Raw genomic sequence first — 25645 nt, forward strand, 5'->3', positions numbered from 1 at the left:
GCTTGGTTTAAAGTTACATGAAGATGCGGTGCCTGAAATCATGGACATATATACATCCTTGTCACACTTGGTACAATGTCCTAAGCCACAGAAATATCGATGTGTTTATATCTATATATGTACACGCACACGTTTTCTTAAAATGTGACCACCACATCAATACAGTAACACAAACAGACTAAAATCAATACCTGCTTCCAGATGCTCCAAGGCTCAGAAAGTTTGTGCTTCTAACTCTTGCAGTCATTACGTGTCCCCCTCCTGTGTCCCCCTCCCGTCGGCACAGATGGGGGTACTCTCCAGCTCTGTGCTGCATAGGATGAGGGCAACCGAGAGGAACATTCGACGGCACAGGCACCTAAGCTGCTTTCCTCCATCAACAGTTCCACGCCCCATGATGAAGGGTTGAGAGAATTTCCTTTCCACACCACTTCTGGGTGGAAAGACTTATTGAACAGAAACAAAAATCATAACGTGCTTTCCGTATAATAAGTGGCAGCAAATCAAGGCACGCTGTACTAATTCTGTAGCATTTAGATTAGCTGACTTTGCAGGGGATGCTCACTGGGGAAGGTCCGATGTTCTCAACTGGCTGCTGGGCCTTGTTGGGCCATACAGAGTAACAGAAGCTATGTGATTATTCTGCATTACCTGAAAAAGGATGGCAGGGAAAAAAGAGAATTAGACGAACTGCAGACCGAGTCAAAACAGCAAATATGGAACTGATCTGCCTGAACAAAGAAATCCCAAGAACAAAGGAAAGCAAGCTCACAAACAGAAAACTCATGGCTAGTTCCTAAAAAGGATCTCCAGGCTTCCATGACATTGATACACCAGCATGCCCCACCAGTACTCAGAGCTGAACTCACATACCTCCTGCTAGTACAAGCTGAAGGTAACAGTGCTGAAATGCCAGCTTCAATGTGCAAATGTACAGCCTCAGAGAGGAACTGGGAAATTGCCTGTTCTGCCCACCATCTCCAAAAACACAGCTTAAACGCTGGCTTTTGTTGAAATAAGAAGCCACTAAGTAGCAGTACCAGCAAACTCCTAATCTTCTTTTGCTCAGGGGATCAGGCTTTTCTCTCCTTACCTCAAAGATCATTCGTTGCAGTCCAAAGCAAAAAGTTGACCCAAATGGGTTAGTGTTGTTCGGAGATGATGACCTGAATGGAAGAGAAGGGGAAAAATGGATGCGTGAAGACTGGGATCTTCCTTGTAAGAATAACCATTCATTAATACAATGTAAAGTACAGTATCTTTATCGCACTGAAGGCTTTCACAAAAAGAAAGCCAATCTATGTTGTGCAACAGCATTGCTAGTTTCTGTGTGAGCCAGAGGATACTTCTGTTTAACGTCCCAGAAGGGCTCCTAACAACCAGGAAGAAAAGAATCAAAGTCACTAACGACCTCTGCAGGAAAACTCTATTTCACAGAACTTGGACAGGATAAACTCTGAAAATACACAGATGCTTAGGAAGACAGAAGCACCATATAATCTATTACAAATTATTTTTGTGCAAGATCCCTTGCCATTCTTCAATCTCTTGGCCTCTTTCAAGTGTATTCACTATGTGCTGTCTCATGTTAAAAATTAGTCTTCGGATGCAGAAATGGAATAATCTCAATGTTATTACACAGTATATTTCAAGAGTAATCCATCAGTGGATATTTTTTGATCATGTATGCAATGATAGCAGACTCTTGCTCACTGCAATGGATTTTAGATTACAGCCAAAAAAACAATGAGAAAATAGCTTCGGGCCTTTCTTATAACTGGTAGGCTTCTCAAATTGCATGTCTAAGACATTTATAGACGTGTTCAGTAAAGAAAATTCTGGGTGATCTACTCTCTTGAACGCAGAAAAAGAAATGGGTAAGGGCTATACATAATCATTATCTTATTCCAGCTTTATTTGACATGGTTTCTGTTCTACCTCACTGGCACCAAACCGGAGTAAGGGAGAAGAAAGGGCACAGTACTCCTAAGTTACACTTGTCCTGACATATAACATAGGTTCATATGATACCACAATAGTTCTGCAAACAGGTAATGCCCTTTTTGCCCAACAACCAGCTCAGACCCTGCAGGAACAGAGTAAATTTAAGCACACTATTCTATCCTCAGTCAGTCTGAAAGAACTGTAGAACAATCATGCGTGTACCCAAAAGCAAAACTTCTTCAGACAGATTGCTGCCATATGTTCCAGACACCGATGTCACGTTGTTGAAATGCCTGTGACTGTACTATAAACAACCTACACTATTTATTATACATAAGCAGAAACATTCCTTTCATATGCTGCTTAGGTCTTCACTGGATTTTACAGCTCAAGGAATTTTGGAAATATACTCTTTCTGCATGTCAGCCCTTCATTCATCTGAAAGCAATTATCTAGACTTGTTCCAAAAGCACGAAACTTTGACAATAAAGAATCCCAGAAGCAGCTACCACAATAAATAATCTCCTTCTACCTAAACCCATCCCCTGTTATCAGCTCAATCCCTGCCAAGCAAAAGAAAGAGATCTTTACTTACCTGTGAAGTACCACTGGCTTCTCTACAGGGTGCCCCAGGAGGTCCTGAATACTGTCCCACTGCAAATATACCAAAGACCTTCTGTTAAAGCAAGTAATAGGAAAACTTTTTATTTTTCAATCTAGGAATCGAATCACATCCATCTTTGCAACACGCTTGTTTGCTGATTAACTGCATTTACTTTGTACTTTGTGACTAGAGCTGTACTCAGTAACAGAAACTTTCAAAGTTAGGAATTGCTCTCAGGGTTTATTCTCATTTTTGTCTCAAAATAGCTTTAAGTTTTATATAAAAAATCTGTGAGTCCTCTGAGTCTTGTAGCATTTCAGGGAGAGTGAATGAATGTCCTTTAAGCAGCTGTGGGAAACCTCAGCAAAACGTCCCTTTGCATATTTTTGCAGAGGGAGAAACAGCACCCTGCTAGCCTTTCCTAAAGTCCCTCCTTCATTTAACAAGCAGGTTGGGAAGAGAGGAGGAAAGCTGCACTATTTAATGACAGGGAATTTCCAGCAATTTTTATCACTGTAAACAGACTTACCAAAAGCTGAAGTTTCACATACAAAGTTGAAATAGGTCAAAGCACTGAAGAATGCGATGTAAGTTAAAGCAGAAAGCAAAGAAAAGTAGCTTCCAAGTTGCTGACCCCTCTCCTGACTTAATCAAGAGTAGAGATTCGTTTCATGGTCGCCTTTTCTTTTTTTTTGCTGTGGAACCCAGAATTCAGCAAGGAAAGTGAACCCTCAGAGCCACAAAAACAGCACTGACCCTGGCTGAATGTTAACAGTAGAACCACTTCTGAGCAGAATTTTCACAATGTTTTTCAACTTAAAGAAGCTCTCAAACACAGAGCACCAACTGCCCAGTTGGGAACTTCACAGGGAAAAGCATGCTATATGATCCTCCAGCAGCCTGCTGCCCTCATGAGGTGTCACACTGGCAGTGAGTTTTGCAAGACTTGCTGCCCTGAAAAACATCTAACTACTGGCATCCTTCAGAAGAAAGGGGAACAACATGTGACCTTATTAGTTACCTACTGCATGTCTTCAAGAGCTACATGAGATAGAAAGGCTCTGTGACAATTTGGTTTAAGAACATCTCTTCCTGTTAGCATCCAGCCACCATTCTCTCTCTTCCCTGTGTCACTTTCTGTCCTGCTTCTACCTGCAGCTATGCTACAGTGAGATGCACGCAGTGATTACGTGTGCTCAAAGTGTACTATTAAAACACCTTCAGTTCTTAAACATTTGAATCACTAAGCACAACCACAGTAAGTTTTGGCTTGCAACTTTTATATTTTAAAACTATATAAAACAACTGCTATTCTTTCTACAGAAAGCATTGTAAATTCAGCATAGAACATTTAAGGGGCTTATGGAAAGGAAGAAACCATTCAGTTCTGTACAGACTCACCTTACTGTACGTTGTACATGTTTCAGTCTGTGAATCGGCGCTATCTGTGAAAGAAAAACAGAAAAGCCTTTTAATTCATGCTCAAACAGACCCCTGTGTAGTCCTTCATGTAGGGAGGTTAGCTTAGATAGAGGGAGACATGCAAGCATTACATCACTTGATATACAAATTAACTAGCATTTACTAGCAACCAGAATCATACAGAATGTTGATTAATTCTCCTGCTGTGTATAAGAATGTCAGTGTGAGAGAAACAACGTCTCTGTAAGGCTAACATACCTACCACAGACACTTCCCAAAATAACACAACGTGCCACCCAGGTCCCACACTACTGCATTTGGAAAGGAGGCCGGCAAAGCCCACAGCTTGGGGCTGAAGCACCACAGCCTCAAAAACAAAGCAAGCAGAGATCTTGGGAACGACAGCCCCCCAGCATCACTACTGCAGAAAGGTAAACAAACAAAAAACCCACGACCCATGAAGAAACAGGAAAAACTGCAGGTGAGGACAGCATCCTATTTACACTTACAGTCTCAGAATTGCTTTGTCTGCTGGTGGTTTCAAGCACTGTTTTATACACACATTTAGTGACTTCTAAATACTGAAAGCATTTCCCTGAAGCAGTAGGAATGGAGCTAGATGTTAACGAAGCCAAACGTAGCAAATGGTCTTTAATTTGATTGAAAGCTCTTCTGTATTTTCCACCTGCTAAACAAACGTGGTCTCTTTCTGGTGAAAGAGCTTAGTGACTCTGCAACTTAACTCTGTCAATTCACTGTCTGAAGCTGAAGTACAGGAGAGAGTAAGCATCATACACTGCCACCAGATGGGAAAAGATGGGCTCTGTGTGTGTTTTGTCATGCTTGTTTTCAACTTATGTGTCCCCAGCATATCCTCAACAGAAGGGTGAATTAGAAATGAAACAAGTGAAGAAAAAAACCACTAGAACAACAGTAACAACAAAGAAATGGATGCATACAGGAGAGCTCCGTGGTGATACTCGAGCTGAATAAAAAGAATCAGAAATGAATGCATCTGAAGTATTGCCTTATAACCTAAAGGAACAGAATTGAAACAAAACAAAAAAAAAAAACAAAAAACTGAGCAGAACTTTCATGCTTATCCTCTTGACTGAGTGACAAATCAATCTTCATATAAGCTTCATTTTTCTAATGAAGCATCATTTTTCTACACACACAGATTGCTGTGACATCCACAGTAGAATTGCATTTTACACAGTTGAATGCTTTCAGTGAAAACCAATCAAATGAAGAACGCAACCCCAGCCTCACAAGCACCCAGTATTCCCTGGATAGACAGTAGATCAGTGAAGGTTCTTTGGATCACACTGATTTTCCACTACAGAAGGTTCCCCCACACTCTGTTTAGATGACTTGCATGCACAGAGCTCTGCACATCTCAGTATCTTGCTGAATTAGCACTGCTATCCCATACGAGAACCTGGGAGCAGCATACAACGCTATTTCCTGAGCTTGGACATTTCAAGTGGACACTACAGACATACTTAATTTTATCTACATCATGTAGATGATATATATTGATTGTTTGTTTTCATTCCCAACTACACCACATTTTACCAAGTTCATACTGAATATCATGAATAAACCTTTCAAGAGTGAGCAGCACATCATTAAGAAGTTCAACAGTTCAACTAACTCTGCCTTACAGACTCTGAGTCTTTATGTACAAGGGAATCTATTTCAGCCAAAAGAGTGGCACCATTACAGAAAATTAGCAATGTTGCAGCTAAAAGATGATCCAAGCAAGTAGACAAGGTAGTATAAATAATATAAAAAAACTGCAGAACTCATCTTTAAGTATTTTTCACTTCAAAAGAAAAAAAAAACAGCAAAAAAATTTCATCTTCAAGATTAGCATGGAATTCCACAGAATCATTAAGGTTGGAAAAGACCACTAAGATCATCAAGTCCAACTGTCAACCTATCACCATCTAACCCTAAAAAAAACCAATCCAACCCCTGTTTTCACTGGGAGCTGGTGACAAGGGGAGTGCTGCCAGTGACCATGGAGGCACCCTGAGCTACTGACCAAGGTCCATTACCACTGACCACAGTGCGACCATGAGCTACCGACCAAAGTCTACTGACCACTGACTATGGAGAGACCAAGAGACACTGACCATGGAGACTGTGGTCCATTGACCACTGACCACGGAGGGAATGTTGTTTGGGCCCCAAAGAATAACCATACTGATTCAGGGCAAAGCAGCAGCACCTTGGCTGGTGTTTGCATAGCACCCACCCAATGTGGTCACAGCACAGGCCTAACACATGCAGCACAAAATGATTAGCTCTTTTGCTGTAATCCATATATGCCTGCCACCTCCCACGTGCTCCTGATCCCAAGGCTTTTCTGCCATAAATTCAGGACCAGTTATCCTTTCTAAGACAGATGGCTCAAATCTACCTGACTCATCCTCCCCTCCATCCCAAACTACTTGGGAAAACACATTCATATCTCTATCCTCTGATAATCAAGAATGCATGACAAATGCAAAATCATTATACTGCCATTTTGTGTTCTGTGGCATAAGCACCCTGAAACTGGACAACAGAAGACATACTCACCTCGCTTAATGACTAGTGGAATCTTGAATTCACAGCGATGGTAGCTAGAAAGAGCAAATTGTAAAGCTATCAGATAACAGCAGAGCCAACATAAACCACACAGCCAAATCAAGAGCTCCTAATAAGCAGTTCAGTGAAAAGTTTCTTGCATAATAATATGAAAGGGAGAGTCTTGACAGTATCAGATTAAGAGGAAAAATCACCACTTTCATTTTCTACACCAGAAAGGATATCAACCTGGAATGTTCTAGCACAATTTTCTAAAGGACACAAAAGGTCCTTCAGCACAAATTACTCTTGGGACACAGACTGGATAGATAAGTACTCAGCTTAGAAAAAGTACTACAGATTTTTCCAGTAATAATGCTTTACTGCCTGAAAACATGTTCTCTTTATTCAGACATCCTATAACTTATTCCTTAGCTCACACAGAACCACAGAATATCCTGAGTTGGAAGGGACCCACAAGGATCATTGAGTCCAACTCCTGTCTCTACACAGGATCACACAAAAATCAGACCATACGTCGGAGAGCATTGTTCAAATGCTCCTTGAACTTTGGTAGCTTGGGGCTGTGACCACTGCTCTGGGCAGCGTGCTTCAGGGCCTGAACACCCTCTGGTGAGGAACCTCTTCCTAATCCTCAACTTGACCCTCCCCTTACACAGCTCCATGCTGTTCCCCTGGGTCCTGTAGCTGTCACCAGAGAGCACAGCTCAGTGTGCCTCCTAAATAGCTCACTCTTAAGAAGTACTGGAAATATACAAGAGAACAAAAAAGAAAATTTAAGCACTGACTGAAACACTGTCAAGAAAAACACCAGCTTATCTTGCCTCTAGCAAGACAGTTTGGACACCAGCTGGATCAAGAACTACTTGATGACATACCTGGCGATATAAAGACATTTAAGAGTAAAAAAGAAAATAATAACTGATGTGCTAATAATGATGTTTGAAACCTTCACTGGTTACCAGGTACACCAAAGACGCTTGGGAAAAATTACAGGAACTCTATAAAATGAACATAAGGTGCCCTTCTCTGCTGCTTTAGAATAGTCTTTAACAGATCAGTTCTTTACACTCACATGTTAAAGTTGTAATGACCAGGATAATTTGTATGCAAGACAAATTTCTTCACCTTGTGAGTGTTTGCATCAAAGAGAATATCCTGTTGAAGAAAAAGAAAAAACAAAACAGACAGACATGAAGAAACTTGAGATGAGTAGCAACAGTACCTGCATACAGTAACAAGCATGAATCCAACTGGAACCACACTGAATTATGAAAAGTAATTTTTGAGAATGAGACTATTTGTAAATTTAAAAAAAAAAAAAAAAGCATCCTTCCTGCAGCACTTGACCACAACTGCAGATTCATTTGCTCATGTTGGCAATTTTTCCAAGGAACTCTTGTCTTTCTACTAATCATTTACACCAATCCAGACTATCGAAATAGCTGTATTACTACACTAATAAAAGCTGAGGTACTTCCCACAGCTCTGCAAGCTTTCATCATTGCTACTCTGGCACACTTGTCTCAGTTCTACTGGACAGGAGTATGGACTTCAGAACAAAAAGCTCGTCTGCCTATGCATCAGGCATGGAAGAAGGAGAAAATCAAAGAGAACACCAAAGCACAAGAATGAGGAGCTCACCACCCAGTGCTAGATAAGATAAAAGGTTACTGATTGAATTCACAAGTGCTAGAAAAAGTCAGTGTTTATTTTCATATGCGGACATTCCTAAGGCAGCAAGAGTTTCAGTCTCTCATCCCCCAGAGCCTTTGGCATTCTGAAAGGACTCCTGTGTAGGGAAATCAAAACTTCACATGCATTTGTTTATGGAAGCTTCCCACTCACCACTCCAAGTGTGAAATAATTGAAGAAGTAGTCATTGCACTTCGATGGAACCTGCTTATGGGGCGAGGGTGAGTGGATTTTCATCTGCAAGAATCATTTTTCAGAAGTTAAAAACACTGCCAAAGATGAATATTATTAACAATTGGTTCTCTACATTCAAACCAATTGTCATAATCTCATTTTTTACTGAAGCCCTTGCTCAAAAATGTCAGATACTGTGCTTCATGACAGCTTTTTCTTTTTCAGTTATATGAAGCAGGATTACTCACATGCTGTTACCATAAAAACACCAGGAACGGATCAAAGTATATCAAGTTACTTCAAATGAAATAAAATGTTTTAAAAAAAATAAATGGTACACACTTGCTACGGCTTATGTGGATAGAAATGCCCATTTTTATCAATTTTCCTACTGATTAAAAATGATAGGACAGATTATTCTGTTTTTGTGTTTTTTTTAATTAATTTAAACTGATGTGCATCAATTCAGCTTAAAATACTTTTAGAAACAAAATGATGTAGCAGGTTCATTCTGGTCTACTGTACGACAAATTAATTGCTCATCATCTGTGCTACGTGGAAGTTTAACTTTGCTGGCCCCACAAAGCCCAGGTCCTGTAGTTAAACTGAGACAGTAACAAAGTCCTGTGTGCTACGCAGCACCCTTACCTTATCTTCAGACTTGTAGAAAACTTTGTGCGGGGACCCCAAGGTGCTCAGCACATCCTGGCACGAATCACCAAAGTACACGCAGCGCTCAAATACCCGCATCTTGGCATCGGCCAACACACCTGGGCCACAGCCTGAGGAACAGGAGACACCTCTCAGTACCAGAAGGAGCCATCAGAGAGCCATGTTTGTTACAAATACATCTCACTGAAAGCCCATTACAGAGATGAATGGCTGACATATGTTGCTACGTGTCAACAAGCGGAAGGATATCAGTCTGTGATCCCATTTGCTTTCAGGAATGCAGCACCCAGAATGCATGTACACGTATGCATGAATTAATACAAAACACAGGACACATTTAGCTTTTCCCAGTGTACATTATTCTCACTGTATGTTATTCACAGAGCCACCTCCAAATACAATAAATCAGAAAATTTTGACTTAGTCACCCATAATTTTTTAAGCAAGAGTTATCTCAAATTAACATACCCGCAGAGAACCTCACACTACAACTGCCGCATGGCATGTTCTGCAAAGGGCTTTCTGCAAGGCTTTGGTACAGGAACACTACATGCCAAGACTGCCTCTTTGCAAATGGTAGCCTGAACGCTGCTGTGACATTTTAATAATTATTTTGTTCACTGGTAACACCTCTCTTGAGTTGCACATACACATCTAACTCAACTTGACACTCTACCTTAGAAGTGCCCAATTTCTCAACATCATTTACGTTCTTACAATATGATAGCTCACTGCCTTCCTAGCACGTGACGATACACGTTCCCTGTCCTAGACAGCTCTCCATTTTCTCCCTCTGCAAAGACAGAAGCAAAGTAACTTGAGAATATCTGCTCTACTTTAACCATTTTATTCTTCATCTCAAGTTCTAATCCTTTCCATTTTTTGTGTACCAGAAAAATATTCTAAGTGCTCCCCTAAAGCACACACAGCTAGTAAATCAGCACAAGAAGAACGCAGGGTCTGCTAGTAAAAGTTGTTACAAACATCTCAGCATTTCTTTTTAAAAAGACATTGACACATTAAGGTCACTGAAAAAGTCTCATTTGCAGTCATTGTGCCTTTCCCTAATTTCTAAGGACTGCCAGTTTCTGAAAGCACATACAAGGACAAGGTTCACATCAGCCTCTATCCCTCTGGCTGCTTGGCTCCATAGCAAAATAAAGCTGAACTGAATTTTAAGTGAAGTCTCCGGCTATAGCATCGATACGCTTCCACACTTGTCAGCTGGAACTACAGAGAACAGCCCTCGGTGATGTCTCCCAGGCCAGGAGAATGTGACTGAGTTTTGTTGTGCTTCCAATCATTTGAAATAAGGTTATTTAAGACCGTTTTGAAAACACCTACAATTGCACTGCAAAGAGCCTATGGGTGCTCTGGGTGTCACAAATACCTGCAGTGAGTAGGCGAAGCCGTAAACCTGAGGGTCCAGTCCCATCTCTCAGCACATCGACATTCTCAGCATATACATTGCCAAGGAAACAGCTGAGCGGCATCAAGGGAGCCCTGAAACCAACCACACAAACATGTACACATAGGACACAGTCTTCCCATGTACCATTACCAACCTGATGGCAGTTCACTGGAACAGAGCACATTAATTTTGACAAAGCAGCATTGAGCTCAGACTGAAGACTGGAAGTTAAATTTAACATAAGGATTAGAAATCCTGGAGAAAAAGAAAGGAGTAACAAGCCAGGATTCAAATGAAGGACCCTTACTGTTAATGAAACTAACAGCAAGTTTCAAAAACTCCAGAAATTACTACATCTAGCCTCTGAACTGCTCCTATGAAAATGTGTCATTTCAGACTTGGCGCAGGAAAATAGGGATTGTATGATTTTTAAGTGTACTTACTACACAAACTGAGCATATCACCCAAGCACAGCAGAAGCACTTTCACCACATACTCTCACTGCACCTGGGAATGTACTCCATAGTCCACAATGTGAAAGCAGATCATGCGGATAAAACATGTATGATCACTTTGCTTTCCTGGGACAGGTCTCGTTTTAATTCAATTTCAACAACATTTGAGAAAACTATCCCAGAAACCAACAAGATACCTTCAATCAAACAGCTACTTTATTTGTGCTTCAGTTCGATGGGGCTTTCTCCTTTATGTCAATGCATGGAGCTGCAGGGCAGGTTCTGAGCTGGCAGACACGTGCAGCACAGCCCCGCATCAGCATGTGCTCTCACTGCAGCCCAGCACGGCGCGGATGGGCACAGACAACATTTTTCTGAAGTGCACTTATTTCTAATTAGGAGACAGTATCTGCGTAAACAAGGTTTCCTTTCTCCTTAGCAGTAATCTATGGATGCATTAACCTTCTCCTGCCATTAAATTGCAATTATTTCTGCAAAACTACCACATATTTGTTTGGGTGTTTATATGCTAAAAGAAAGAATTTACAAAAGCTCTTCCAATTTTAACTTGGGTAACAAAATCCAGGAACGGTGTTTTTAGAAAGAGCAGAACATCAGAGGCTGTACAGTAAATTGCTGCTTAGAAGAAGGCAGAACACTGCCACAGAAAACACTAACTATGCTCAAACACAACTATTCCATCAGCTACCTCCTTGGAGCAGTAAACTCAGCCAGGGAATTGAAAATATATAGACTAAGCAGTAGATTACACACATGGCTTAAGTTCTAAAATAATTTATTTTTACATTGCAAGAGAGTATAAAACTCTTAGGAGGGTCCTGCCATGATTACATAGTGCCAATACACTACAAACTGACTGACTGCCTGCCACAAGGAGTTGGATTTGTCTAGGAAAAGGTCACGAGTATGCAAAAAATACAGAATATAAGAAGTGCATAAGAATAATCTGCATCTCTTCCTAGATTCACTGCCTTTCCTCCTCCATCTCATGAATTAATCTTCACTTTAATTGAATTAGCCTACAACAGGTAGGCCAAGCTGATTTCATAGTAACAAAAATCAAATCAGCACTTGATAACAAGGTTGGGGGACAGTACCCAACTGGAAAGTTGGAAAGAGATTTATATCTAAAAGCATTCTGCAGACTACTTAATTCCTGAAAGACTATAAATAAAAATAAAAATAAAAAAATAAAAAACTAAGTATATATAATCACATTTAGCATTTGCAAAACCGTAGATAAATGAGGAGGAAATAGTGCATAGTAAATAATCAAAACCACACAACCAGCCAGACGTACTTGGTATCCTGCAGGCTGTTTCCATTGTAGATGTACATGCGTTTCACAGTCGCACCATGTGGAATTTGCAGAGAAGCCAGACCATGCGCAAAGTTAGGCTGGGGAGACAGAGAACCATCCTCATCAACCTGACACACTAGAAATTCTTCAGGTCAAATGCTACATTAGAAATACAGTACATCTTACCAACCCAGGCAAGTTTCTAGCCAAACACGTGGAGGTAAAATAAATTAAAAAAAAATCCAACCTTATATATGGTGTGAGTTTACATTACACTACTCTGGGATTCCCAAGCTGGAATGAAATACTCACTACATTGATCCACCAAAAGATGGCACTAGTTTGTCAGTGAGCCATGTGCGCAATGAGTATTCAAGTTTTCGTGGTTTTACAACCACCAACTAGAAATATAAAAACATTTGAACTGATAGCCTATTTCTCAGAACTTAAATACAACTTATTTAAAGGTAGAAATTCCTTTTTCTCTTCCACTATGTTAATTTCATCCCTTTAACATTGATGCTGGTTTACAAAATGCTTTTATCTGGTGAACACTCATTCACTGCATAAATTTTCTGCTCTACTTATCACTATGTTCTTACACTTTCAGACCTTTGATATAAGAACTGACCTTCTTAAGAGCTCAGCCATTTAATTTATAGATGTATTTGCGACTCATACACAAAAAGCTACTTTCTTGGGATATTTTATTTGGCTTATCGTTAGCTTTCAGCTTTTGTCCTTTGGATAAGGATCAAGGGGAATGCCAGCAAGGCTGACATCCTGGTTACAGACCACCCAACCAGGATGAAGAAGCAGATTCTACAAGCAGCTGGCAGAAGTCACACAGTCATTCACCCTTGTTCCTGTGGGGGATTTTAACTTACTGGATGACTGCTGGAAATATAGTACAGCAGAGAGAAAATAGTCTAGGGAGTTCCTAGGGTGTGTGCTCCTGACACAGCTAGTAAGAACCTACCAGGGGAGATGCCCCACTGCACCCACTTTTACAAACAGAAAAAGACTGGTGGGAGATGTGGTGCTTGGAAGTCACTTTGGACATAGCGACCATGAAATGAATCTCTACTCTTGGTTAAGTCAGGAGAGGGGTCAGCAAAAATGCTACTTTGGACTTCTAAAGAGCAGACTTTGGACTGTCCAGGACATTGGTTGGAAGAGTCCCTTTGGAAACAGTTTGGAAAAAGGGTCAGACAACTTAGGAAGAGTTGCTAGGAAATGCAGAGAGAAAAGCAGAAAGGTGAAAGCCCAGCTAGAACTTTTTTGGGCCACTATTGCAGAAGATAACAAAAACATGCTTTTACAAATACATTAACAACAAAAGAAGGGCCAAGGAGAATCTCCATCCTTCAGCAGATGCATCAGCAAACATTACCAGGGAAAAAGAAAAGGTTGAGGTACATAATTCCTTCTTTGCTTCTATCTTCAATAATCAGACCAGTTATGCTCAGGGTACTCAGCCCCCTGAGCTTGAAGACAGGGATGGGGAGAAGAATAAACCTCCGCAACTCAAGAGAAAATAGAGACCTGCTTCTCCACGAGGGGCCAGATGGGATCCACCCGAGGGTGCTGAGGGAGCTGGCACAACTGATTGCTAGGCAGCTTTCCCACATTTATCAGCAGTCCTGACAGATCAGTGAGGGAGGTCCCAGGCAACTGGAGACTTCCTAATGCAACAGCCTTCAATGAGAAGGGTTGGAAGGAGAATTCAGGCAACTATATGCCTGCCAGCCTGACTTCGGTATCAGGGAAGGTCATTGAGCAGATCATCTTGAGTGCAGTCACCTACAGCGTGTGGGACAGCAGGGGATCAGCGTGGGTTCACAAAAGGCAGGTCCTGCTTGAGCAACATCATCTCCTTCTACAACCAAATGACCTGCCTGATGGATGAGGGCAAGACTGTGGATGTAGTCTATCTGGACTTTAATACAACCTTTGATTCCATCTCCCACAGAGTTCTTCTGCAGAAGATGGCAGCCTACAACATGGACAGGTGTACTCCCCACTTGTTAAGAAAAACTGCCTGGATGGCCAGGCCCAGAGAGCAGTGGTGAATGGAGTTCAATCCAGCTGGTAGCCAGTCTCAAGTAGTGTTTCTCCAGGGTCAGGATTAGGACAGTTCTTTGATGATCTGGACAGGGGAGTGAGCATACCCCCAAAAAGTTTGCAAACGATAACAAGTTGGGAAGAAGCACTGATCTGCTTGAAGGTAGGAAGGCTTTTCAGAGGGATCTGGATAGGCTGGATCAATGGGCTGAGGCCAGCTGGATGAGGTTCAACAAGATCAAGTCCCAGGCCCTACACTTTGGTCACAACAATCCCATGCAGTGCTACAGGCTTGGGGCAGGGCGTCTGGAAAGCTGCATGGCAGAAGAGGATCTGACAGCCAGCTGAACATGAGCCAGCAGTGACCAAGACGACCAGTGGCATCCCAGCTTCTATATTCAGAAATAGTGCAGCCAGCAGGACAAGGAATAATCATGCCCCTGTACTCAGCCCTGATGAGGCTGCACTCCAAATACTGCGTTCAGTTTTGGGTCCCCCACAGCAGGAAAGGCAATGAGACCCCAAAATGTGTCCAGAGAAGGGCAAAGGAACTGTGAAAGATCTGGAGAACAAGTCTCATGGAAAGCAGCTGATGGAACTGCAGTTGTTCAGTCTGGAGAATACAAGGCTCAAGTTAGACCCAAGTTAGACATCATCACTATGCAACTCTCTGAAAGGGCGCTGTAGTGAGGCAGGGGTCAGTCTCTTCTCCCAGGTAACTATTGATAAGACAAAAGGTTGCAGCCTCAAGTTGTACTATGGGAAGATCAGGTTTGATATTAGGAGCAATTTCTCTGAAAGAGAGGTGAGGTGCTAGCACAGGCTGCCCAGGGAGAGGAGATGTCACCATGCAGATATGGCAGTGAAGGACATGGTTAACAGGCACGGTGAGGTGGGGTTACAGTTGACTATATCATCTTAGAGGCCTTTCTAACCTTAATGAATCAAGTACTTTTGAACTCAGCTGACCTTCATTACTGCTAAATGGTAACTTCCCCAACCAGCTCCATGCTTTCTCATACATTGAAATACAACTTCTAAAGAGCTAATCTGTGATATGAAAAAATGCCACCATGGTAGTGGATCTCTCACACTTTGATTTGATGCTTTTCTGTTTTATTACTGGTTCCATATTGCACGCATTCTTTTTCACTGAGGACCATAGACAATAAAACTGAAAGCTGCCCCAGCTTCATACAAAACTAGTTATGGTTGCTTTCATTAACACAGGTGGTAGTCACAGAAGACGTGATCTTATTTCCAAAGATTTCAGAGAACACATTAATACATTCAATCATTCAGTAATTCATCCAAACATTTAGCCAACTGTGCCAGCAAGCATCACAAATAAAGCTCATTCACTTGGCTTTCTAAAAGCACTCACACTGAAGGACACTTAAGAGAAAAAATGTGTTTTATGAACCCTGTCCTAGTTTTGTTGCATAATCACTCTGATGAGATTCAAAAATATCTGATGAAAAAAAGTGCTTCACATTAGATTGCTTAATATTTATGTATTTGCACAGAGGGAGCTCGTATTTTTAGCAGATTCTTTTCAACAACAGAATCGTTAGTCCTGGTGCACGGTACAAAGCTTTAAGTGCGTGTCTTCTGCTAAAAGGAGGAGAATGTTTAACTCTAAAATGAATACACAGCACAAATAAGAGCACAACTGAGGAGTTAAATTTCTTCCAAATTACTAGTTTCTTTTACTTGCAGGCTAGACGCTGCAGGTGATATTTTGCAAGTACCATAGAGGCAAAAAGACTATCCATTAACCAAGAACGATTGCTGACCTCGTACTTTGGAGTTTCAGTCCAGGAGTCTAGCTGAAAAGAAAACGAGAGTCCTCTGAAATTGAGGTGAAAGAGTTGTTCAGCTGAATTATACACTAAAAGAGAAAAAAGAAAAGAAAAAAACAGTTAGAAAAACTGACAAAATTCCCTAGCAGCTCAGATCCAACAGCACTTTCACAGCAGGTCAATTAATTCACTATGTCTGAGGATGCGGTTGGGAGGAACACAGTCACACTGGGTGCTAACTGGTTTGCTGCTCATTTGTTGCAGCTGAAAGACGGCACTAAGAGAAACCTTAAATTTATTAAAATAAGAGTTGCCTATGTAAGCCTGTAGGCACTAATATATCCCTAATGATGCAGTTATACAATGCAACAATCACTTAACATCATTAAAATAGTCTCAGCAGCTACTATTACCACTAAACAACTCTGCTGTTGTATGACACTTGTACAGCCCTGACTGTGAGGTGTTTCAAGCACAAGAGCCCAGAAGGTTGGTCAATTTGGTATTTCACACCACTGGGAAGCAAGGTCCTGGGGGGGGGGGGGGGGGAGTGGAAGGCTCACAGGTCCCTCCCTGTCTTTACCAAGGGGAGCTCCAGCTCGCATGCTCCAGTAATACAAGAAGGAAAGGCTTCAGACACACAAGTCCTAGTCCGCTTGTAACAATAATTAAGAATAGCATCATCAGAAACATTCACTGATAGACCAGTTTTTAAAAAATATAATAAATCAGGGCACGCACAGACTTCCAGTTGTCATCATGTCATGAATGTCCCGATTTACTGCAATAAATTGCTCAACATCATCTATAAACAGCAATAAAAGTCATCCCATTGTTTACTCCGACGAGACATTGTTTTGTGAGACTGTGGAAAGCTTAAAAACAATGCCAGCAGACTGGGAGCTCGGGAACAGCTCTGGAACTGATGGTGCTTGGTTCAACCTGCCCCTGGTAGCCACTGGGTGGAACACAGTGTTCTTCTGACACATGGAAGCTGGTTCATTTGCAGAAAGGTTTGAAAACAACAGAGGCAAAACAACAAAAACACCACAATGAAGAAACCCCACAGCAAGAGAAGCTGCTTTCTTCCACTTATGCAGTTGAAACTAGTTCGGTGTTTTGGTTTTCTTTTTTCATCCTTATGGTTTCACATTTAAGAAAACATAGCTTATCATTTAGAGAGAAAAAGCATTTAATTGTGGCTTTGTTTTTGTTTGTTTGTTTTTAAAACAAAGTGCCTTTTAGATGTTCAGCTTCGGAGACATGTCACAAGATAGCTGTACGATGCCAGACTGCCCAGGATAGAAAAATAATGGTTAGGCAATAAGCACTAAGCTTTCAGAAGTCATCATTTGTCTTTGCTGCAGAATGTGCTGGTTAAGAGCATTTTCCCTGCCCCGTCACTCACAGCAAAACGTGTGGGGAGAGGGAAATGTTTTGATCTGCAGGAAAATTACACAAGTCTCTCTCATGTGATAAATTATGATGCATCTTTTCCAAAGCCCACAGCCAGCTGGAGAAGTGTTTTTCCCCTAGTCATGCCAAGTGTGATATCTGATTATACACATCGCATCGATTCCCATCCCCTGCAATGTTTATTGATGTTGAGGTTTAAAGGGCAAGGAACTTATTTATCCCGAAGATCTCTCTCGATGTCCCTCAAGATCCTATGTCATAAATACCTATGTGGATTTTTTAGTTGTTAGGGGTTTTTGTTTGTTTTTCTTTTCAAACCCACTACCCAGGTATCCTGCAGACTAACTCTGCTAGAAAAAGTTGAATTTGCAAAAGGACTGCTTCTTTGCTGCTGCATTCTGGGAGAGGGAACGGGAAGGATGCTGCCTTCCAGGAAAGCAGCAAAGTGTGGGCAGCTGGGAAAAGTTCCCGTAGAGATGGATGGGACAAAGCCACAGCTACCAGCAGAGCAGAGCCAGTCCTGACCAAAACAGAGGTAGATCAGAAGTCAAGTCCCACTGGTCTCAAGAACAAGACTTTTCTGACACCCACTAGAGTCAGAGGGCAACCTCTGAGAGCTACAGAGCTGGAAAACAGGGGTCTCCCCCCTCCAGTAACACCACTGCAGCACTTTTCTCTCTGAGTGCCATTCAATCCCACAGCCCTTACCCACGCTGAACAGCGCTTGGGCAAGCAGCCACATCCACGAGGATGCAGCACAGGATGTGACTGCAATAGAACCACTGGCAGGAGCAAGCACTCCCCAGCAGGAGCTCAGGTCAGGAGACCATGGAAGGAAGATGGAAAAGTGGTATAAAGCCTTGGCTTTCATGAAGCTGTTGACCTTCAAAGCACTCATATTTCAATCAGCTCTATGGCAAAGATACTACAACATTTCAAACTCACATGGGCCAAAAGGTAACGAAGCTGGTTACAATTTTTCTGATGACTTTTCCTTTTTCAAAACCACTGACGGGGCAAAACCAGAACTGCTCACTGAAGGTTTCAAGAAAAAAAAACGTTGCTAACCTTTTGAAATATGCTTTGAAACTATCACTGTGGCCTGTGCAGGAAAGTTCTGCTGTAACCACGTTGGTTTAAGGGAAATCCAACATTCTGTTACGAAATTCTAGTGAATGTTAACACAGAGACAAACAGAATACTCTTCATCTTAAAGAGTCTGCATTGGCTCTTATGGAAATTAGCAGCACAGAGAAGGAGACAGCTGTGTCATTCTGTCATTCATAGAGACTGGCCTTTGGTCACACTGCAATGGGGGAAAGTTTCTTTTCCCACCTTTCTCTACCCACATCAACTCAAATTTCTGGGGGGCATGAAAACACTATCATCATCCCTCCCACATGCTGAAAAACTACTGTGTTGTGTGTTTGCTTGTTTTTGCCTTTTCTGTCTAAGGAAACAGAAAAAAATTATCAAAACTTTGCATTGCACGTTACACTTCAAACATTCTTTATGACCATCAGACTGCTTACTAGAGAGCACTTACTCTAAGTAGGCTGTTAGTGGAAGATACTGGATTTCCAAAATTAAAACTGAACAAGCATTTGCACACTAGTGAAGCAGTGACCGAGGCCAACAGCTTAAACAGATTTGCATATCTACATGTCTCCAGGTGAAAACTATCATCAGATGAAGCAAGCAAGCTTTAATTGAATGTGCCAGGTGCACGAGGATCTGGCAAGCATGAAAACACGTGATTCCAAACTACATATTTAAGGGCTTGCATGCAATTTTAATACAGTAATAAAACATGCTAGTCCTATCATAAACAATGCTTACAGTTGAGATCATTATATCTAAGTTTCATAACACCACAATTTTACAATAACTTTCTAAAAATATTTGCAAATAGTCTCTGTCACAGAACAAGTCAAAAGTTACAAACTGTCAAGGGCATGCAGCCACTTTTACCTTTCCTAAACTCTATGAAGTTCTTGTACCTACTATTTCCATAATAGCTAACTATACATTTCAGACTGTGCCCAAGAGGAAATGCTAAGATCATGACTGAAGTGGAATTTAAAAAGGCTTACTCTGCTCCTTGGAGTATTACGGCTTGAAATCTTCTGAACTTCATTTATCTCCATCTGATAGTCAACCACTACAGCAGGCTTTTATGCAATGATATTACTTTAGCCACATGACCCTCCACAGTTAATAAACTCTGTTCTGTGATGTGCAAGAAACCACCTGCAGAGAATAGGCACAAGGACTGGACGTGCAACCACCAGTAACCACAAAAAGCTCCAGTCTTTCTGGGATCATCCTGACTACTGCAAATGAACCCAGTCAAGCTAAAAATAGAAGAAGATATCTCAACCACGTGCAGTTCAACTTCTTTCCTGTTATGCCAGTTTGGGGTTCCATTTATTGAAGGTTCCTGAGCAGTTAATTACAAATATCCCCCTCTTCTGTTTCACTACTTGCTTATTCTCATCATCTAACAAACCCCCAAGGCGAACTCAATTTTCACATGTAAGCTAGGGACTTAAAAAATAACACTTCTGCTATAGAGGTGTTAAAAGGCCAAGTAGCTCTGTAAAAGCCACTGGGGGTTCAAGTCAGGTTACAGAAACCTGTCCCAGTCCTGGTCGTGCTGTCCCCAAGGCTTCACATCTCCCAAGCACTCCCAGGAGCAGAAAGGAGGTGCAGGGAGATGCAAACTAAGTGTCTCAGAGCACAGAGCTTTTGCAAACTGTTCTGGCTGGCTATGCATGGAGATCAGCTCAAATGTCTGTATGTTCACGGTATACTTAATCCCCAAGGACGCTTAAGAGCATACCATGCGGAAGAACGTGTAAAAACAACAGTATCAACAACAAAGCTCAGAATTTTCTGGTACTGGCAGTTCAAGAGAGATCATTAATGATATCTGAGAACAGCATTCTGTGCCAATGACTCCAGCTATAAAAACATGGCCACTCTGGAACACAACTTCAAATCATTTGAGAACAGAAGTCTCCACACATTTCTCCAGGCAGACATACAGGAAAGGCTTTATAGAAAAAGATCACTCAATCTAGGTGTACTTCTCATTCCCAGAAATATTTTGGCTTACCTCCTGGATGCGTTGCTCCAAATGACTGATCAATTTGTTCTATGGTTGGAGCAATTGCCTGAGAGTTAAAATGGACACCACTGAAAAACAAAACGAGTCTGCCCTGAGTACTGAATGGATGATTATAAACGTTTACTAAAGGCAACAACACATTTAAATTGGAAAAGTCTCCAAGACTGAAGGAAATGAGTAAGCTTCCTCAAACACAATATTTGGTTATCTACATTTATTTATTAACAGTTATTGTTTTCTTAACAAGAACAGTTAAAAAATGAATTCAGAACGAAAAAAGGAGAGGAACCAGTCACTGGAATCAAGAAAAGATCGTTGGAGGTCTTAAATACTTACCAATATTTTAACTTCACCTTAGTCAAGTCATAAACTTCAATCACCTGAAACATAGGAAACAAACATTACCACATTCGCACATCAAGCAGAGGCAAATTCTTATCAGAAGGCAGAGCCAGCTTGTAGTACTTGGTTCTCTCCCTATCAGCTCTGCTAGGAGAAATCGCAGGCTGACAAAATTCCAAGAATTCATTCACTAATTGCACATCCAAAACAGTACTGAAGAACAGCAGTGAACTCAGCACGGTACCCCTGGGTCCTGTATAGGTCAGTACTGATACACAGACAGTAGCCTTTCCACTAGCATGCCAGCATCTTGATTTCTGCACAGACTACTCTTAGGCAAGACCAAAAGTAATCCAGTTAGGAGATCCTCTAAAGAAAACCAAGCAGCAGGCCATTCTTTGGGTCACTCTTACTACCTTGAAGTACCTTGAAGTCTCGCTACCTCTACAGGGCAGCAATTCCTAGTGCTGACTGCACCGCTACCACTTCCCAACTTTTTTTAAAAAAGGAAAAGATAAATACAGCAGAACTAAGCAGTAACATTCCAGTTCCATCTCTCCAAGCACTGCAGAAAATGTGAAGAGTAGTCCAGAAGGAACCAAAGCCACAGTACTTAGCTCTAATGTATACTAAATATTTCACACTTCATTGAATGTTCCAGGGGGATCCCCTGGAGTCATTACTAGACATATCAATACTAAGTATGGCTCTTTTGTTCCAAATACATCATTGCAAACTGGCATTCAAGAGTGATTTTATGTGATTTTCAAGTGACTGTTACTAGATTTCCGGGGCTACACTGGGCTTTAGGCAGATTATAGATCGGCGAGTAATCACGGTCAAACAAAATCTTCTTCCACCCCATATTCATGCTCCTCTGTCTGCAGGGAAAGGAAAATAGGCAGAGCCCATTCTAATTGCTGTCAAGAAAATGTGCTCTTCATGCTTTAGAAGGATGCACTGTTCAGCCGGAGCACAAAGCAGAACTCTGCAGGGACAAAGCAGAACTCCTTGTACCCGTGTGTGGCTGTAAAGCCCAAAAATATCGCCAGCGAAGAAGGAAGTCCTGGTTTGGGGAGATGCCTGGCAAATAACCCTAAATAGAGCTACTTGCAATGCCCAAACCACTATATATTAAAAAATGAAAGAAAAATCAACATTTAGTGGTATGCTGTTGACTCATAAAAAAGCTGGAAGAGTTCTCCGAAGCATTTCTAGTTTGCTTGGAAAGCCCACAAGTTTCAAGACACAAGCAACAAGCATAGCACAAAGCACGTAACTTTAAAATTATGGCAAAGCTACCCTAAAGAAACACAGATTTCTCTTCTCAGTAGACAGACACACTCCTGCAGTTCTGCTGAACATAAGACAGAACAGAGAGCAACAGAAGAAAACAGCCAATGAAGGGCAGCACATTGCAGCACGAGGTGCCCACCCCATGGAGAAACGCGCTGCCAGCAGGCACCAGTTTGCCATCAGCCCTCTTCCCACAATTTGGGTGGAAGATGATTCACATCACCGTTGCTTTTTGCTTACCACAAAGGAAGAAACAAGCACAACTCTGCAAAATTTAAATCTAGTCCAAAGATCTTGTCAAAATCATGAAAGACACAGATCGAAGAAACAGGGCAACAGGCCACAGCACCAGAAAACAATTCATTTTTGAAGCCACAGAACACTAGCTTGACTCATTCTACATAAGAGGAGCAAACAACTGAGAAGACCAAGAACAATTGGCTGCCTACACCACCAGAAGGCAGTTAGTTGGCCTAGCAGAGTAAAATCTGCTGTTTAGTCACATGGGCTGTTTTGATGGATCCTACTGACTACAGATCACAGATGTGTCCAGGTGTCTTCTAACAGCAATAATAAAACAGCACTATAAAACTAACTTCTCCCTACTGGAGCTGGACAGGAGTCATTGCAGGAAAATTCACAGTAGAGCAATGCTTTCAGAATCTGACCCAACCTCTTTCATATCAGCTACAAACTCACATAACATCTGCATTGCTTTGGCTTCTGAAAGTGAACAGAGGGTCTGCACAGACATCCTGGCGCTCCCTGAACAGAGGGAGGGAACATTTTAGGAATACTGCTACCATGAGCTACTTCGGCTCTGTCAAACCTTTCTTTCAACCTCTTTCTCACAACCAAATCCAATAGCAAGGCTGCATTAAAAAAAAAAAAAAAAAAGCAAATAAAGCCTAACAAACAAAAACAAATCACAGACAGCAAAGAATGATGAAAAACATCCCAATTCTTCCAGTTTTGCAGCTGCTGAGCAACACTGAAAACAGTGTCACACCTCAAAAAAACAGGTATTACTTATTCTAAACCCATACTATTCTTACAACAAGTGCTGCTGCTCACTTCTAAGCAACCCCACAGAATTTCTTCTGTAAAGCTTCTGGAGTAGTTTTACAAGTAGTTTTCATAGCACTGTATGCTTTTACACAGCTTCTCTCTCTAGAGCTAGCAAACTTTTGTCTTTTTTTGATACACCACTTGATCACTGAATCACTACATACCAGAAGAGGTAGGTTGGTGTATTTTGTTTTTAAACAAAACTCTGAAACATTATGGGGAGAAAGACCAGGCAAAAATCCCTGTGTGTTTCTTACAACACTGAGAGTTGAAATGACAACAAAGCAAGACCTTCAAAAATTGCTTGGAGATACAAAGACACAGCAAATGCTACCTCCAGTCAACAAGAGGACAGTGACATTCAAATGACTGCCTGCTTGGAATGATTCAGTTTTGAGTTCCTCAGAAAACAATAACTTTTTGCCAAGATCTACAGGTGTAGCTTACTTTGATAAAGCTCTATCTGACAAAGAATACTTGAGATGTGATCTCAAGAACTGTAAATGCAATTAAACAACTTGAATAACTCTAAGCTCCAAATCTAAACAAAAAACAAAAAATCATGTTGTTGTAGGAATGAGTTTACAAAACAAACTTTTGCAAGGCAGTTACAAACTGAAATCTCCCCCCAAAAATGCTTGTGTTTCAGGCTATTACTGCCTCCAATAACCACAGAGTTGGGCTAGATGTAACAGTTTTACAGCAGAAGCATCTGAACAGCTTCAGCTGCTGCTACGTTCTTCAATGATTTGGAGAGAGATGTTTTGCTGCTGATTTTATCAAGTAAAGACAAGGCAATTGCAGCTCCTGCTGCTGCAAAGCCTGGGAGTACGGATTTGAGCACCATGCTCCAAAGTTACCTCAAGGGTAAGCACAGATTTTCTGGCACAACATTTAACCCCACACTTCTGCTTTCAACTGCTAAATGTCCAACAGCTTGGCAGCTGGAGCAGGGCACTCGCACACCATTAGCCCCATCAGCCCCTGGGCCCTGAGCAAAGAACCATGCTCAGATGGCTGTTTGCCAAAGCCTGAATCTGTGATCATCCCAAATACCAAGGAAGTTAGAGAGATTTTAAATGCTGCAGTTATGAAAGCTTTTTAAAATGCTGTAGTGATTCGGCCATATCTCTGCAGTCCCACAGTGATCCATTTCACATCACTTTTATAATAGATTTCTGGAGATCATAAATGCCATGGGAGGTTAGCAACCACCTGCCCTTTATTTTGTGTCTTAACTACATTCAGCATCCTAAAGAGGCAAAACAGCACTCGGTCACCTGAAAGAGCAGATGTGGAACTGCAAAAAAGAAATGCATTTTGTTATCACAAGGCAGCACTAAATATGGTACATTAGATGCATAAAAGGATCACACACTTATTTACACTACTTTAACTGTCAGTATTATCCTAAGGTTTAGTTTTGCACTCTTTTCTTTGCAGGAAGGGTGTTTTATTACCTTAAGTCTCTGATTGAAAGCATCAAACAGCAGTTTGATTCCATCCTGAGTCAGGTTAAGGATGAGGTCGTGGCTAAGAGGTGACTGCAAAACAAGAAAAGCTGTTAGGCCTATAATTTCAGGGCTTCTCCATTCAGATATATAATTCTTGTACAAATGGGTTACCTTGGAAAAAAAACAAAACTGCCTCAGAAAACAACTCTTTGTTCAATGAATACATGTAACGCAAATACATTTAGCCAAAGCTTCCAATGCCTTCAGCTGTCTTACAGCAACAAATAGGGTCTCTGAATCTTGCAGGAACTCCCAGAAGGGCATCTGTCCATTATTAAGTTGAGAGGGAAAACAAGCATCCTCAGAAACAAACACATCAAGCTTAGTATCACACACAGACATCACACAGGGGCAGTCTGCCACAAATAACACATCTTGCATCGCAACAACATCACTCAATAGAAGGACAGCAAGAAGGCTCTCCACTTCAGAAAGCCAGGAGTGTCAGTCTTCTTCAGGCCTGAAAAGGAAGGCTTCAGACTCCTCTGTTGTGAATTTTGGTTTCCTTAGTTACTGTGAATCATAATAATTCAAAGCCTAATTTGCAGTCTGCTGGAGTCAATAGGAGACATTCCACTGGCTTCCCTGTGTCTGGACAGGCTCCACGCCACCTCGGCCTGCCGCAAAGCTCTGGAAGCAGCTCACTCCTGCACTGGTACAACCCATGCACATACAGCCTGCTGCTCCTAGTTCAGCTATTTGATAGCCCACCACCAA

The 25645-nt window shown here is 41.5% G+C and overlaps 1 protein-coding gene across 2 annotated transcripts in view; it reads right to left on the reverse strand.

Annotated features, from left to right (window-relative positions):
• Positions 1-516: 516 nt before the first annotated feature.
• Positions 517-25645, reverse strand: part of PHAF1 (phagophore assembly factor 1) — a 31296-nt gene continuing 6167 nt past the window's right edge. The window contains exons 4-17 of one of the 2 annotated variants that reach the window (XM_031615488.2): positions 24875-24958; positions 21045-21088; positions 20697-20776; positions 16157-16251; positions 12297-12394; positions 10500-10612; positions 9086-9219; positions 8417-8500; positions 7644-7726; positions 6560-6603; positions 3950-3993; positions 2540-2598; positions 1094-1166; positions 517-651 (exon numbers count right to left, since the gene is read on the reverse strand). In XM_031615488.2, the coding sequence (XP_031471348.1) occupies positions 562-651; positions 1094-1166; positions 2540-2598; positions 3950-3993; positions 6560-6603; positions 7644-7726; positions 8417-8500; positions 9086-9219; positions 10500-10612; positions 12297-12394; positions 16157-16251; positions 20697-20776; positions 21045-21088; positions 24875-24958 (1125 nt within the window). In that variant the 3' untranslated portion in view covers positions 517-561. The remainder of the gene's footprint in view (positions 652-1093; positions 1167-2539; positions 2599-3949; positions 3994-6559; positions 6604-7643; positions 7727-8416; positions 8501-9085; positions 9220-10499; positions 10613-12296; positions 12395-16156; positions 16252-20696; positions 20777-21044; positions 21089-24874; positions 24959-25645) is intronic. The other variant, XM_090149705.1, reaches the window with a different exon arrangement.

Source organism: Phasianus colchicus, chromosome 13 (assembly GCF_987193195.1).
Source record: "Phasianus colchicus chromosome 13, bPhaCol1.hap1.1, whole genome shotgun sequence".
Taxonomy (NCBI): domain Eukaryota; kingdom Metazoa; phylum Chordata; class Aves; order Galliformes; family Phasianidae; genus Phasianus; species Phasianus colchicus.